The sequence below is a fragment of the Gasterosteus aculeatus genome, chromosome 13, assembly GCF_964276395.1.
Source record: "Gasterosteus aculeatus chromosome 13, fGasAcu3.hap1.1, whole genome shotgun sequence".
NCBI classification, from domain to species: Eukaryota; Metazoa; Chordata; class Actinopteri; order Perciformes; family Gasterosteidae; genus Gasterosteus; species Gasterosteus aculeatus.
Window position 1 is genome coordinate 10,777,013 of NC_135701.1, and position 13,991 is coordinate 10,791,003.

The window sequence follows — 13,991 nt, forward strand, 5'->3', positions numbered from 1 at the left end:
ACTAAAATTACTGCAGTGATTTGTAGAGCAAAATTAATTAAGAGGTGGCCGCTGTTGGATGGGAATCCAGTATACCCATTATTAGTTGTAAAAAGTATTCGTTAGTACCGTGTCCGGGAGGTGCATGGATCAAACTCACCCAACGTTAGTCTCTTGAGGTATAACACCCCCAGTACGGTCTATCAGGGTTGTGGTCCGACGCATGCCCAGAGTAAACTCAACCAAACACGTTGATTTTTATCTTTGGGTTCAACCCTTATTGGAGCTAAAAACAAGCATAATTATGATTGGAATGTCCTCACACAAGCGAACGAGAAAAGAAACCCCGTTATACCGGGTGCGCCGCCGAGAAGTGCATTTCCTGTAAGACAAGCCTCAGGGCACATGATAGCTCCTTGCTGCGTCATGTCGCAGCTGCCGTTGGGAATGCTCTGGCTCGCGTAGCTCCGATGTGGACCAGCACTCAATCGCAAACTGCCGAACGGGCAACGGGGCTAACTAGTTAGCTCGTGTGGCGCTAAGTCAGCTAACTCGCAGACGCAGCGGCACTGGACGTTACTAACGCGGGATGACGTTACAATGGACGCAATAACGCAAACGCCAGCCCAGGCGAAACAAGGCTAGCGACAGTTAAATGAAGAAGCAAGTCGTTGTTGAGGTTGATTTTAATTAGCTGGGTCTAAGCTAACGCGGAAGGCATCCTCCGCTGAAGTCAATGGTTAACCCTTCACGTAATACTCTCCTCGTTTTAAAAGGCATTTCCCCCCAGTGAGTAAAGGATGTCCAAGCGGCTGCGAAACACTGAGCTCTGCGCCGATTGCAACGTTCCAGGTGAGCAAAACAACAACAACAACAACAACACGCACGCGGCGTTTAGTCGTGATCCGCGGGCGCCGCTTGCTCCATTGAGTAACGGTATTAAGCCAAACGCCCGCAATTCTAAATCAGATTACCACGGCCGTGCGCACGCTGCTTTCTTCTTCCTCCCAGTGAATTAGAAGTAAGGCAAGATGACTTTTGCCCCGTCGGGGCAACTTGTTGGTGGTGTTGACGGGTCACTGACGTTGGAATCAGAGCTGGAGCAGCTGTCGACCCTCCGTGGCTTCCTTCTGATAATCAGGCAGCCGCTTCTAATGCGCTCAAAGGGAATTGCACGGTTGTCAATCAATACGCGTGTACGAATGATGTCCGTGGCGAGTCCACCGCACATTTGAAGCGTAAACCCTTATGAAATCTTTAGATCAGCATGAATCTTCTCTGTCAGGTCTCCATGACTGCGTCTTAGGAAGTTGGTGGGTAGTGTTGTGCCTTTTGTGTGCTGCACACACAGTAGTAGTTATAGTAAAAGAGGAGCCTTATTGTCAATGTGTTATTGACTTTAACCAATTGTGTGATCTTCAAAACATGTTAACAATTTTCATTGTTAATACTGAAACATTGTTGGTAGTGGTAAATAGTATTAAGGATGAGAGCAGAATTGGTTTAAGGTTTTACACAACCAGTATCCGGCCAGTTGTATTGTGTGTACGTCCAGGAGGCCCATTTATATTGAAATTACCGTGATGTTGTTCATCAGGCACAGGAAGCAAAACAGGATGCCGAGTGAATTCACTGCGATTCACTGCGATTTGAGCAAATGTGCTTTTTAGAAACGGGCAACCAATAAAAAACATTCTCTTCTCCCCCCCCCCACCCCCCCCCAATGAAAATGAAGAAACAAAAGAACAAGCATGCTGAGTATTCAGGTGTCTGTCACGTTGGGACTAGTTGGGCCCCTGGGGTCCCGTCAGCAGCTGGCCTGGGTTTCCCTTCCTCACGGCTGTTACCAGTTGTTGGCTTTGAATATTTTTAGAGTTTCAAGATGTGGTATTAAATTTAGTAACACCGGTTGAGGAAGGGGTAAAAGAGGCCCGTCCGAGGCAGCGCGCGGGTCGCGGTGGAGAGAAAAGAGGGGACGCTGAACACGGGCGAGCAGCATCTGACCAGCAACCCCTGCAGCTGTTCCTCGTGCACCTCAGCTGCCGCTGAGACACTTGCAGTCCTCGCCGTCCCGTCGCGGTGCCAGACAGACAATCTGCTCAACAGTTCATCGGCTATCGGCGTGTCATATGATTTAGGGTATTTTTGGTCTTCAGATGTATGAAAGGCCTGTGTGTAAACGGCGGATAGAACGACTCTGTGTGACATTCGTATTAGATGAAGTGTGCTGAGTAGGTTGAGGTTAGGTAAACATTTATTTTGGTCCCCAAGAAAGAGAGACGGTGCCCTTCTGCTCTTGTGCATTTCCTGAATATGCAGCAGCAAAAACATTGAAAGTATTTTCTCGGTTAGTTTCTTTGCAAAGTTTTGAAAGAGGAAGTCGCTCTATTACTCAACAATGAGCTTGAGGTGCTTCGACATACGGCTGCTTCACTTCCTTGTTCCACAATGCTTGTGTTAGAAAAGGTCTTCCTTTCAGCTAGATTGTTGTTGTAGATAAATATTTGTACGTAGCCAAAATAATGCTTCCTGTGGTCTGCTTTTAGCATCACCCCCCCCACCACCACCCCCCCCCCCCAACATGCTGCATGCTCATGACTTTCTTCTTACTTCCCCATTCAATGTTAAAGAAGATGTCAATATACAAAAAGAGTCCAAATTGTTTAGCAGCGTGACTGTAGTTTTTAGCAAATGTAACTAAGCAGATGTAGCTGGTGTGTTGTTAGAGCCGATTGTCAGCCACGGTTTAATGCACATTTGGTTCTCTTCTGAGCTTTGTGCGATTGACTACAACACAAAAGCTCATCTAATTATGTGTTGTTAATAATGTACCTTTTTTTTTTACAAAAATGGTCTTTGGCACAGAACAATTAGCTGTACTAGGTTTATCCCCACAGGACTCTTTAGTATTAAGTGTGGTTTTTAGATGTATTACCCTTCAAGCAGCTATCTTATTATATTTTTAACTGCATAAGTAAGAGTTTTGCCAGATGCACTCAGTGAGGAACTTAAAAGGAGAAGCCGGGTGCCACGACTTTGTCCTTTATTTGTGTGCTACTACCAAGCGTGAAGATCGGCCGTGACTTGTGATGCATTTCTAACTCAATTTAGATGAAACCTGAGCAAATCAAAGCAGGTAATACCATATTGTACAATTAGCTACTCCTTAAGTGGCATTCCTAATCAGTTATGGTTCATCTATTGGATCCTAATCAGTTATGGTCCATCCATTGGATGCCTGCGAGTATCCTGGGTTTGACTTTGCGGTTGTGTCCTCCCTCTCAGAACCTCGCTGGGCCTCCGTTAACAGGGGCGTGTTCATTTGCGATGAATGCTGCAGTGTTCATCGAAGTCTGGGTAGACACAGCTCCCAAGTCCGTCACCTGAAGCACACACCATGGCCTCCTACGCAATTACAGGTAAAAAAAACCCAAGAGGAAGAAGTGTATATTCCTATTCCCCTCTGTGAGGCTGCACGTCTTAATGTTTTTTCAGAATACATAATGTGTGAAAGGATGAAATGTCTCTCAAAAATTGCCTTGAGTATCAATTACTTGATATCTATTACTGCAGTTTCCAATTCCCATGTCCTATCCTTTGCTTGGGATAAATCGGTTGACAACCTCTGTATTGATTTTGTCCAAATATAGAGGACAAACAAAATACATTTTCTCCTAGATGGTTCAGACATTATACAGCAATGGCGCAAATTCAATATGGGAGCATTCTCTTCTGGACCCTGCATCGGTGATGAGTGGGAAACGCAAGGCCAACCCTCAGGACAAGCTGCAGTGAGTCACTATTGTTATAAAACATGTCAACACAGGTGTTAATTCAAGAAACCAAAAATACTGTTGAGTCTAATATGTCAATGTGCTACTGACTCACTAATTGCTCTTTCTTTTCTCTGTGTGAATGTTTCTGTCTTATGTCAAAGTCCAAACAAATCAGAGTTCATTAGGGCCAAATATCAAATGCTGGCGTTTGTCCACCGCATGCCTTGCCGGGAGGACGACAGCTCGACCGCCAAGGATTTAAGCAAGGTGGGGGGAGGTGGCTGCTCAATGGGATCAGGCTGAGAAAACCTTTTTCATTGCATCCATTACAATTGTCTGTCTGTTTCATTTTTCAGCAACTTCATTCGAGTGTACGCACTGGGAATCTGGAGACCTGTTTACGGTTGCTGTCACTGGGGGCACAAGCAAATTATTTTCACCCCGTAAGATTAATCTGCTGTAATTGAACCACCATTTCTATCTCTGCATTTCCGTTTCTGTTGACTTTTAGATCGTAATGGTTTGTCCTGTTCCCCTAAAGGAAAAAGGGAACACTCCCTTGCATGTAGCTGCCAAGGCAGGACAAGTGTCTCAGGCTGAGCTATTAACTGTTTATGGAGCAGACCCTGGAGCCCTTGACAGCAATGGCAAGACTCCCATTGATTATGCGAGGTTAGCTATTCCTAATCATTTGAAATACTCACCTAAACCAGCGAAATCCCATCCAGATGTTTTTTTTTATAATTCAAACACAGAACATTATTAATTTTTTTGAACATGTGCCTTTGCAGGGAAGCTGGCCACCAGGACCTGGCCGATCGATTGGTGGAGATTCAGTATGAACTAACCGATCGCCTGGCGTTCTACCTGTGTGGGAGAAAGCCAGGTATGCATTGAGAGATGTTTATTGAAAAAAAAGGCAAATGATACATTCATGTTTGGATGGAGGGAAATATACATTTGCAATTAACCCTCTGCAATGAGACTGACGAAATAAATGAGACGTACGGGACTCCAAGCAGATAAAAACAACTGCTCATATTTGAATAATTTACTTACATACTTGTGTACTAAATATGATGTGAAAGGATAATGTTTCCCGTGAGTGTTGCTGAGGTAGTTGGCAGTCATCCAGAATGTACGTGTTGTTCCTTTCAGATCATAAAAACAGCCAGCACTTCATTGTTCCACAAATGGCTGACCGGTAAGAAAAGACACGCTATAAGTGTGATGGATGTTAATATTAATGGATTTGATGTGTCTAAGTGTCCTCGATTTGAGGCAGCATAGTGAGCAGTATTGGTGCTTGTTTACGGTTGTATTTTGCTCTGAGGCCTGTTCTGACACGCCGCTGAGAGCGCTGCAGCATCTACTATCAGCGCTGAAGGAAGCCGACCGTGTGAAGTAGCTGTCGTTCCACAAAAATCCCTATTTGCGGCAAATAATGTTTTCAAAACGAGCAGAACACCTACTATAAAACAAGCAAGAGTACCCTTTTCCATTTAAATGACACATTTGATCCTTTTTCACTTTGCTCTCGATGGATAAGGAACATGTAAGTGTTACTCAGAATGAAGGGGGCATCTTGTTGACCTCACCGTTCCCCAGCTTGTGTTTATGAAACTGTGCTTTGTTTGTAGCGGTTTAGATTTATCAGAACTGGCCAAAGCAGCAAAGAAGAAACTCAAGTCTGTAAGTGTGTTTGTAGAGTTTCACTGAGGTATTTTTTCTCTCCTCACTTAAGTTTAACTTAACTTGAGTGCCATTTACTTCTTTTCATTCAGCTCAGTAATCACTTATTCGAGGAGCTGGCCATGGATGTGTACGATGAGGTGGACCGGCGAGAGACCGATGCAGGTAACTTCAGTAGAAGCTCCCTTTTATCCAGAGAAAACCTTTGCACTGGCAGCTCTTCACAATGGGCCTCACTCATGAGTATCCTCTTAAGATTCTTCTTGGGTTTGTTCTAAGGAAAGGTCATAAGAAAAGTCTTGAGAAGATCCATGATCGATTCTCGCACAGAGTTATTCTTACTTGTGTGATGAATGAATCTCATTGTCGCTGTAAATTGAAGGCTTGTGCGTGTCATGTTAAGTTGTCTTTTCTTTGCATAGGTTAACACTGCTAATCCACATTAAATGGGCATAAGACTGCAGGGTTGCGTGCACACAGAAGTTGAAAGGAACAGTTGGAATAAAGTCTAAAGAGACTGGTGCACAGGACCAAAGCTTCTTTGTTCGTTGCTAAGTCTGTTATCAAGCAAATAGCAACAGTTCACAAAAATGCATTTCTGGGTGTAATAACTGATCATAATTGATGCGGGGCAGGGGGCCGGTTTGGTAATCTAAACAAATTAGTGATTGTTTTCGTTTTGTCTAAATTCTAATTGCATCCTATCAGCAATCAATGAAGAAAATTCTCTAACAAGACGTTGTTATCCGTCGCAGCACTATAGTAAAATAGTCGGGGCCCACCGGTACCAGCGTTGCAGCTGTGCTCCCCGCTCTAATCCGACGTATTCTTTGTAGTGTGTTTGGCTACACAGAACCACAGCACTCTGGTGACGGAGACGACTGTGGTGCCTTTCCTTCCTGTGAATCCGGAGTACTCGTCAACACGAAACCAGGCGAGTGCGCTTCACAAGCCCCCATGCAAATGTCGTACTGTTTCTCACTCCACACATTCCACTTCAGCTGATGTGACTTTGTTTTTCCTTATTCAGGGAAGACAGAAGCTGGCAAGATTTAATGCGCATGAATTTGCAACTCTCGTGATTGACATATTGAGTGATGCTAAGCGCAGACAGCAAGGGAATTCCATCGCCAGTCCCAAAGGTCAGCATCTTATTGTTACGTTACTCCCGAGATCTTACCGACGCCAGTGCAGCACAGACATAAATCGCCTCTTCCAACCCCGTGTCCCCCCCTTCTAGACAACGTTGAATTCATCCTGAGGAGTGCGGGCGGCAGGCTTTGCAGTGACAGCCAGGAAAACGACCAGCCTGACTACGACAGCGTGGCGTCTGATGAGGACACCGATCACGAGCTCCCTTTGAGCCACGGAGACAGGACAAAGGTATGGAGGCACCACACAAATGTCCAAACCCTGACAGACTTTGTCTCTCACTCCCTCTCACTGTCATTATAGGTGCCTTCACCGCTTTGCTTTTAACCCCTCTGTCCAACAGAGCCAGGACTCTGAGCTCTCCGACGGGCCGATTACTATCCATGAGTACATGGAGGTGAAGACGGCGCTCTCTGCTTCTGAAGCCAAGATCCAGCACCTTTTGAAAGCCAACAACAACCTGAGCGATGAGCTGAGGCTGATGCAGAAAAAGGTACCCCCCGTGCTCCACCAATAAGATCACTAACACCGGGGGCCGGACCGAGGGGGGGCCACAGCGGTCAGCGGAGCTCTTCTCCTGCCCAGTGTGATCAAGCTGTCCCGATTGGAACGCTGTGTCGCAAGATGAGGCTGCTGCGACGCCCTGCTGGTCCGCCCTCTGTTTTGGCAGCATGTTCGATTTCGTAGCGTGATTGTAAACAGATTCTTTTTTTTTTTTTTTTTTGGTTTGTTTTTTTTAGATTTCAGAAGAAGAAATGCACCTTTTCTCTAGTTTAAAAGAGTTTTATTAGCCTTTTTAAACAAATCTGTGCTTTCTAATGGTACTAACAAGCATGTTTTAAGATAAAGCATGAAGTAATTGACAGTGTTTTTGAATCCGTTTCATAGTGACTCACTCAAATTGTATGAGTGTGCCTTGCTTCATCCCATGAACTGTGTTTTCTCTGTAAAATGTTTTTGGATGATTTTTAGCTGTTGTTTTCGGTCACAGCCTTTTGGTACAATTTATTGTTTGATTTGTTGTGCAAGAGGTCACATTTCATAGAAATATCAAACTGCTGATTCATTGACATGGCAATATTAAGTGCAATGTGCTTTCACCCAAGCAATCTGTATCCTGCTATAAGCTAAAAACCAAACTATTTTGATTAATGGACTATGGAACTATGTTTCAGAATGTGTTATAATCAACCCCTATCAGTGAGGTTTATTTTCTTATTTTAAGCCGGCTCTTTGGAAGCAGCGTGCCGATAGTTTGTCTGATTGGTCGCACACTCAAGGTCATTGTGACGCTGCAGTGGACACACAGCACTGCAGCATCCTGTGTTGTTCTTTGGTGACATGATATTAGGCCGCATATTAGATTCACTTAAATGAACACAGTCAGATGAAGATGTGGTGGAGAAAACCGGACACGTTGCTCGTCATGACATATTGTATCTTAAAACTCCAAATGGAATGGCAGCCGTTACCAAAACAGGTAATACCAAAAGCAAACTACTTCCTTTTCTGACCAGTTCACCAGGTCGTATCTCCTCATAATTCTGGAGTTAATCCATCTGCACTGTGGCTATATCTTTCACCTGAACTGCACCTGTGTTGCTTACCTGTGCAACAAGCCTTTGCTTGCTTATCACTTGCTTTGCTTTTTCTCTTTTTTTAGACAAAGAGAAAGTCCATCATATCAAAAATCAACTCCTTCCTATGATTTTTAGTAGTTTGATGGCATACACACACATACACACTTTTTTTTAAAGCCATTCTCTTCTAAGCAGCTTCAGGTTTTGTACGTTGGGGAAATTTGATAAATTTCTGTGAGAGCTTTATTCAAATATTTACCATTTTTATCACAGTATTAACAAAATTCAAAAGTTATGGTATAATTTAAATGTGTGTTCCTGCTGCCAAACGAAAGCCTTGGCAGAATTAAATGACTATAAGCATGCTAACAGTATTAGACAGTCAAAGCATAAACCATAAGACTTCAGGAGCAAAAGAGCTGAACCTGAAACGCTGTGCTGTAAAGTTTGAGGAACACAGCTTGCTTTGCTGAGAGCACCTCTTGGTGTGTTGCCCACCGTCTCTTCCAGCTGCAATCTCTGCAAACCGAGAACACCTCTCTCAGGCGGCACGTCCCCACCAATATCTATCAGACCCCGAGCGGTTCAGACTACCCCGACCCCTCCAGCCCCTCGGCCCCGAAACGCCGGCAGTCCGCGCAGGCCAGTCGGCCCATGTCTATGTATGAGACCGGCTCAGGCCTGAAGCCCTATCTCCCCAAAGGGGACAGTCCCTACCCAGAGGAGGGTATCCCCACCCTGCAACCCCACCCGCCTCATGTAAGTAAGACCCGTTCCCTGCTCACCGCCGTTTCCTCTCCACTGCCCCTGTTTCCCTCCTGTCTTCACCTTCTCTGCAAACCCTTCTCTCTGCCTGCTCTTTTTTAATGGTTTCACTTGTTTGCCACTGGGTAGTTTTTTTTGCAGCTCATCAAGTCATCAAAACCACAACGTCATGCATTCACACAAGCAGTCACAGTTAGTGTCTACATCTCCATTTATCTGCTGTTTTACTGGAGCGCTGCGTGTTTGTCAGGAAAAGAAAACCATAGCTGTAACTGCAATGAGATGCTGTTATTGTGATCAACTTTGAAGGTTTGTACTGTGTTTTATGTTGATGAAACATTAAAACTGCCATACAAATAATGTTTCTGTAGTGCATGATACTTTCACAAACTCACTTCTTCTTCTACTCATCTGTTTGGATTCTCTCTCCGATTCAAGCTATTTACAGTTAAATTTAGTCTTGTGAATCATCATTTTCTGGTACTTTTCTCCTCATGGATTAACTCCCAGGCCCTTCGGTCACGATTCTTCCAGCACACAGAGCTCAGAAAGGAAGTGGTTCAGAAGGATAATCTGTAAAAGCAACAAACTAATTGTTGCATTGATTCTTTTCTTCAAGTCACCCTCAAAATAGTCCTGAATGTAATGGTCATGTTCATTTCCACAAAGCCCATTTGCTATGAATACTTTAGGATTAAGGACTGGATTGACGCGACCACATGACATGATCTAATCCCATCCACGTTTGTTCCATTTCAGTTTAGGAAATTTGATGTCCTTATAATGTGATTTGAACCCTGTCTTTAGACGGAAAGGGGCGCTTTTGTGACCACCTCTTCATCCCTCCCCTCATTTCCATCCACACTGTCTTGGTCGAAGGACGAAAGTGCTCCAAAGGTTAAGTACATCCTCACTCGGCCCACAATGTGTGGACACAGCAAATCCAATCCACTCGGAGGCATTTCCATCCCTCCCTCATCTCCCTCTGCTCTCGATGCACTGCTGCATGAGCCGCCCCTCACCAGCATCCTCCTCACAGCGCCGATAAACAACTGGAGTTGTTTGGTTTTGCGAAGGCCGAACGCTGAACGCTGAGCAAAGAGCTGTGACGCAGCACGTGCTAATTTGAATGCTTGCTTTCTCTGCTCCACCAAGCTGTGCAGCAGATGATGTTGAAAGGGATTCATTGTACAGTTGAGAATGGTGTTTATTTCATTTTTACAAAAAACTAAAATAAAGAACATAAACTGAGTAAATTTAAATTGGATAACTTTTAGGTTGTCGAACTCCTGTTTTTGATTTTAAACATTCTAACTATGAAGAGAAGTCATGTTTTAACCGTCTTCAACCAACTGCTATTTAGCACTGTGAGCTTAACGGCATGGTCTCGCTTCTTCCGTTCAACACTCAAACAACTGTCTAAGAACAAAGCTTTATCTAAACATGTACATGTGCTGGTCGCATTTCCTGAGGCGACCTTGAGTTTGCTGCATTTCATTTGCAGTTTTATTATACTTTGTTTGGATTCTTTTACATGGATTTAAAGACATGTTACAAAAGGCCCAGTGAGGCTTCGGTGTGCTTGTCTCTTGTCGCTGAGGGACACGAGGTGAGTCTGCATGAGGATGGTTGCTGTGAACGGATGAATGTGAAGCCTGTTTGGTGAAGAGATGAGGCGCTCCTCTTCTCTTACGAACTCATCTGAACCTTGACTCGCCTCAAACAGCGGCCCTCTGCACGGGGCCTCCTGACACGTTCGTTTCTAGCAACATGTTGCTATACTATAGTTTGACTGTTTTTTTAATCGCTGTTATGAATCCATCCATATTCCAACATTTTGTCACATTTGATGATCATAGTCGCTGAAGACTGAGAGGTCATGTCAGCATTGATGATTGGGTCCCAGTGATGTGAGTGAACTATGAACTCTGCCTAAAGTGTCCTACTAACCCTGTCTGGAAGGCTTTATATTGATTGTGTGCTCTTGCTGCACAGCTAGTGGCTTTATCCATCCAGTCATCTGCATCGCTTGTCCTTCTTTACATCTCAATCTGACATACAACATACGGCAACATGTACTTTTCCAACATATGTTTTTGTTCTTTGTGGAGCAGCGTTGAAAATGTGATTTCACCAGAACTGTCCCCGGTTACATCGTCGGCGGCACGGGACGTTTGGCATGAGGTATATTAGCATTTTTTTGTCTCCTCTCTGCCTCCAGGCCTCAAAGTTAGAGAAGCAAAGCAGCGTGCCGGAAAGTGACTACGACAACACATTCAATGACTTCGAGATGGATGATTCGGGGTAAGAGCATCACCCAAAACGATGGTGAAAGACCATGGGACAGTTCTTTTTAGCTAACGCGCTGTTAAGCTTTCTGTAGTAAAAGCGAAGAGGGAGTTTTCTGTCTTCTGAATGTCTCTCTGCAGTCTGAGCAGGAGAGGGAGGCTGAGGAGCAGTGGCTGGCTGGGGGAAGGCAATTCGATCCCAGAGATGGATGATCTGGTGACAGAGCCGGACCCGACGCTTCCCAGCACAGAGGATGTCATCCGCAAAACCGAGCAGATCACCAAGAATATCCAGGAGCTATTGCGGGCGGCTCAGGAGAACAAACACGACAGGTCAGAGCAGAATCACAAGAGAAAGGGATCTCTTATCGTCGTTTACTTCCCTGCTTCCATTTTAAGCACCAAGATCCTCTTACATTCATCTTTATTCTGTTATGTTAAGTTGGGTTCATCTTCTAGCATTTCCCCTTTTTCGTTTGTTCATTGTCTCTCTTCCACTTTGCTCTACTTCCCATCGGCTTTTGCTGTCATTGTCGTTCTGGTGTCGCTGAACGCCGCCCCCCCCCCCCCCCCCCCATCCCTTCCCCCTCCGAGCAGACCGTGCGAAGGTGTGCGGCGGCTCAGGCACAGCCTGGGATGTTTCAGCACTCTGGTGCCCTGGGCCGAGAAGGCCCCCCCTTCCCTCCATGCGCTCAGCCTGCGGTCCCCTGACCCCGCCTCCTGGTACTCTGGCCTCTGTCCCTGCCTCCCAGGCACAGTTTTATTTCCCTCTCTCTTCACACCTGCTAACAACCCGTCTCTTTTGCTGCAACGCGTTGACCTCGAATTCGCTTCAGTTAGTTGATGCAAAGTTAAGTTGCATTGTGCAGTAACTCGCTTTTAAGTAGGTGACAGGAACTGACCTTTTTTTTTTTTTTTTTGGTTGATGTGGTTTCTACTGCGGAGTCGTCATTTTGTGACGCTACTTACAATGCAGATGTGTGCACGACAAAGAGCATGTTCTGTTGAAGATGATGAAGCACGGTGTGGTGAGAATGGTACAGAGACCTGCATGTAAAAGCTTTAGGTTAATTGACATGTTACTATCTTAAATCATTCTGAGATTTGTGTATGTATCTGGGTTCAATGTGTTAAACTCAATCTCTTCTCTTCCTCGCAGCTTTATACCCTGTTCAGAAAGAATATACGTGGCCGTAACAGAAATGGCGGCCCTCTTTCCCAAGGTATGGACACAAGTTAGTGGATATTTTGCCTTGAGGGAACAGATCAGTCACAATCAGGCAGCCATTTAGTTTTACACTTGAATGTCACCTAAATGTGTATGTTCTTAGTGTGTTAAGAGGAAAGCGAGCGCGGTAGACAAACCAAAGGAGGTTCTGTCCAGGTTTCAGCCGTTAGAGTTCAATTTGTTTTTTAAGGGATCCTCTCTGTATCACTATCTCTTTGCACAAATCCGTTTTACTTTAGGACAAATTCTGCCCATCAGCACTAAGATATTTTAACGTTCCCCTGCAGAAGCCGCGCTCGGAGACTGTGAGAAGCTCTCTGCGCTTGTTGACCGCCAGTGCGTACCGGCTTCAGAGTGAGTGCAGGAAGGCGGTGCCTTCCGAGGGCTGCCCAGGGCCGGACATGCAGCTGGTCACCCAGCAGGTCATCCAATGTGCTTATGACATCGCCAAGGCAGCCAAGCAGCTTGTCACTATCACCACAAAGGAGAATACCAACTAACCCACTTACAGGGCTGTAAAGCTGTCAGCATCTCAGTTTTCCTCTTGAATATATTTTTTAATGATTTGCTTTTTTGTATTCGTGGTATATGCATGCATTGTTTTATTAATTTATGAATAAATATTTAAATCCAAGCCTGGACAAAATCTAAGTGTAAAAAGTCAGCAGCTCTACTGAGCTGTTGTAAGAGCGCAATTTCTCTTAAGATAAAATTAACTGTTGTAAATTCAAGCAGCCTGTGGACTGCGATGGTTTATACACTTAGTTGGAACTGATAATTAAACAGTTCATAATGTTAATACGTGTTATTGTCAGAAGCGATTAAGCACAGGACAGTAAATCCACATATTGGTTAATGTCATCAGTCCAAACCAGAAAGGGATGCTAAAAAGTCACACTCGAGTCACGGCTCTGCTTTTATTAAATGCGAAACTTCTTGTGGTCAAAGGATCTTCCTCATTAAAAGCAGCCTACAAGCACCATCATGCTCTAATGTTTATTCTACAAATACAAATTGACCAATTATATGTCTGAAACTTCATTCATGCATAGATTGTAGCTGTGTTCTACTCTTCAGCAGCACCAACATGTTGTAGTATTAAGTTGAGGTAATCTGGTGTGCTTCTTCACACTGCACTGTATTCTGCAGTGCGGTGTGCCATTGCAGTGTTGGTGATGTTCCAAGGTATTTAGTGCGAATAGACATACTTCATGTATGTCCTCGTTTTCTGTGCTACGTTCCATTGCTGCTAGTCGTATTTAATGTGCAACAAATTGGATAGAAGTCGTGACGTCCCGAATATTTGTGCAACTCAACGTTCAAGTATTTCAGAGTTCATCATCATCTTGAGAACTGATCATGGTAATGCCACTCTGTATGTGACCGGAGTGCAGGGATCTATGTTATGCAGCTACTAGGTTGCACTTTGGAAAAGTAATTATTTTCTAAATAAACTTAATTTATAAATACAGTCTGTTTGCCAGATGTTGCATTCATTTGGTTTAATTTTGATTAAAAAAAAACACAGAAA

At 44.4% G+C, this 13,991-nt stretch overlaps 1 protein-coding gene across 11 annotated transcripts; it reads left to right on the forward strand.

Annotated features, from left to right (window-relative positions):
• The first annotated feature begins 416 nt into the window (after positions 1-416).
• Positions 417-13,991, forward strand: git2a (G protein-coupled receptor kinase interacting ArfGAP 2a). Of its 11 annotated transcripts, none has more exons than XR_013451978.1 (21): positions 417-831; positions 3,265-3,398; positions 3,658-3,770; positions 3,917-4,022; positions 4,112-4,198; positions 4,297-4,427; positions 4,547-4,641; positions 4,914-4,959; positions 5,396-5,447; positions 5,540-5,612; positions 6,284-6,381; positions 6,478-6,589; positions 6,688-6,830; positions 6,943-7,092; positions 8,690-8,938; positions 9,752-9,841; positions 11,166-11,248; positions 11,374-11,565; positions 11,830-12,269; positions 12,392-12,455; positions 12,748-13,991. XR_013451978.1 is itself a non-coding variant. In XM_078086692.1 (21 exons), exons 1-20 carry the CDS (start codon positions 780-782, stop codon positions 12,427-12,429), a joined length of 2,199 nt encoding a protein of 732 aa, XP_077942818.1. In that variant the 5' UTR covers positions 417-779; the 3' UTR covers positions 12,430-12,455; positions 12,748-13,991. The 11 variants fall into 11 exon arrangements, 10 of the variants coding, with proteins under 10 accessions (XP_077942818.1, XP_040052397.1, XP_040052400.1 ...); XM_078086692.1 differs by having other exon boundaries at positions 11,830-11,984; XM_040196463.2 differs by having other exon boundaries at positions 11,830-11,955.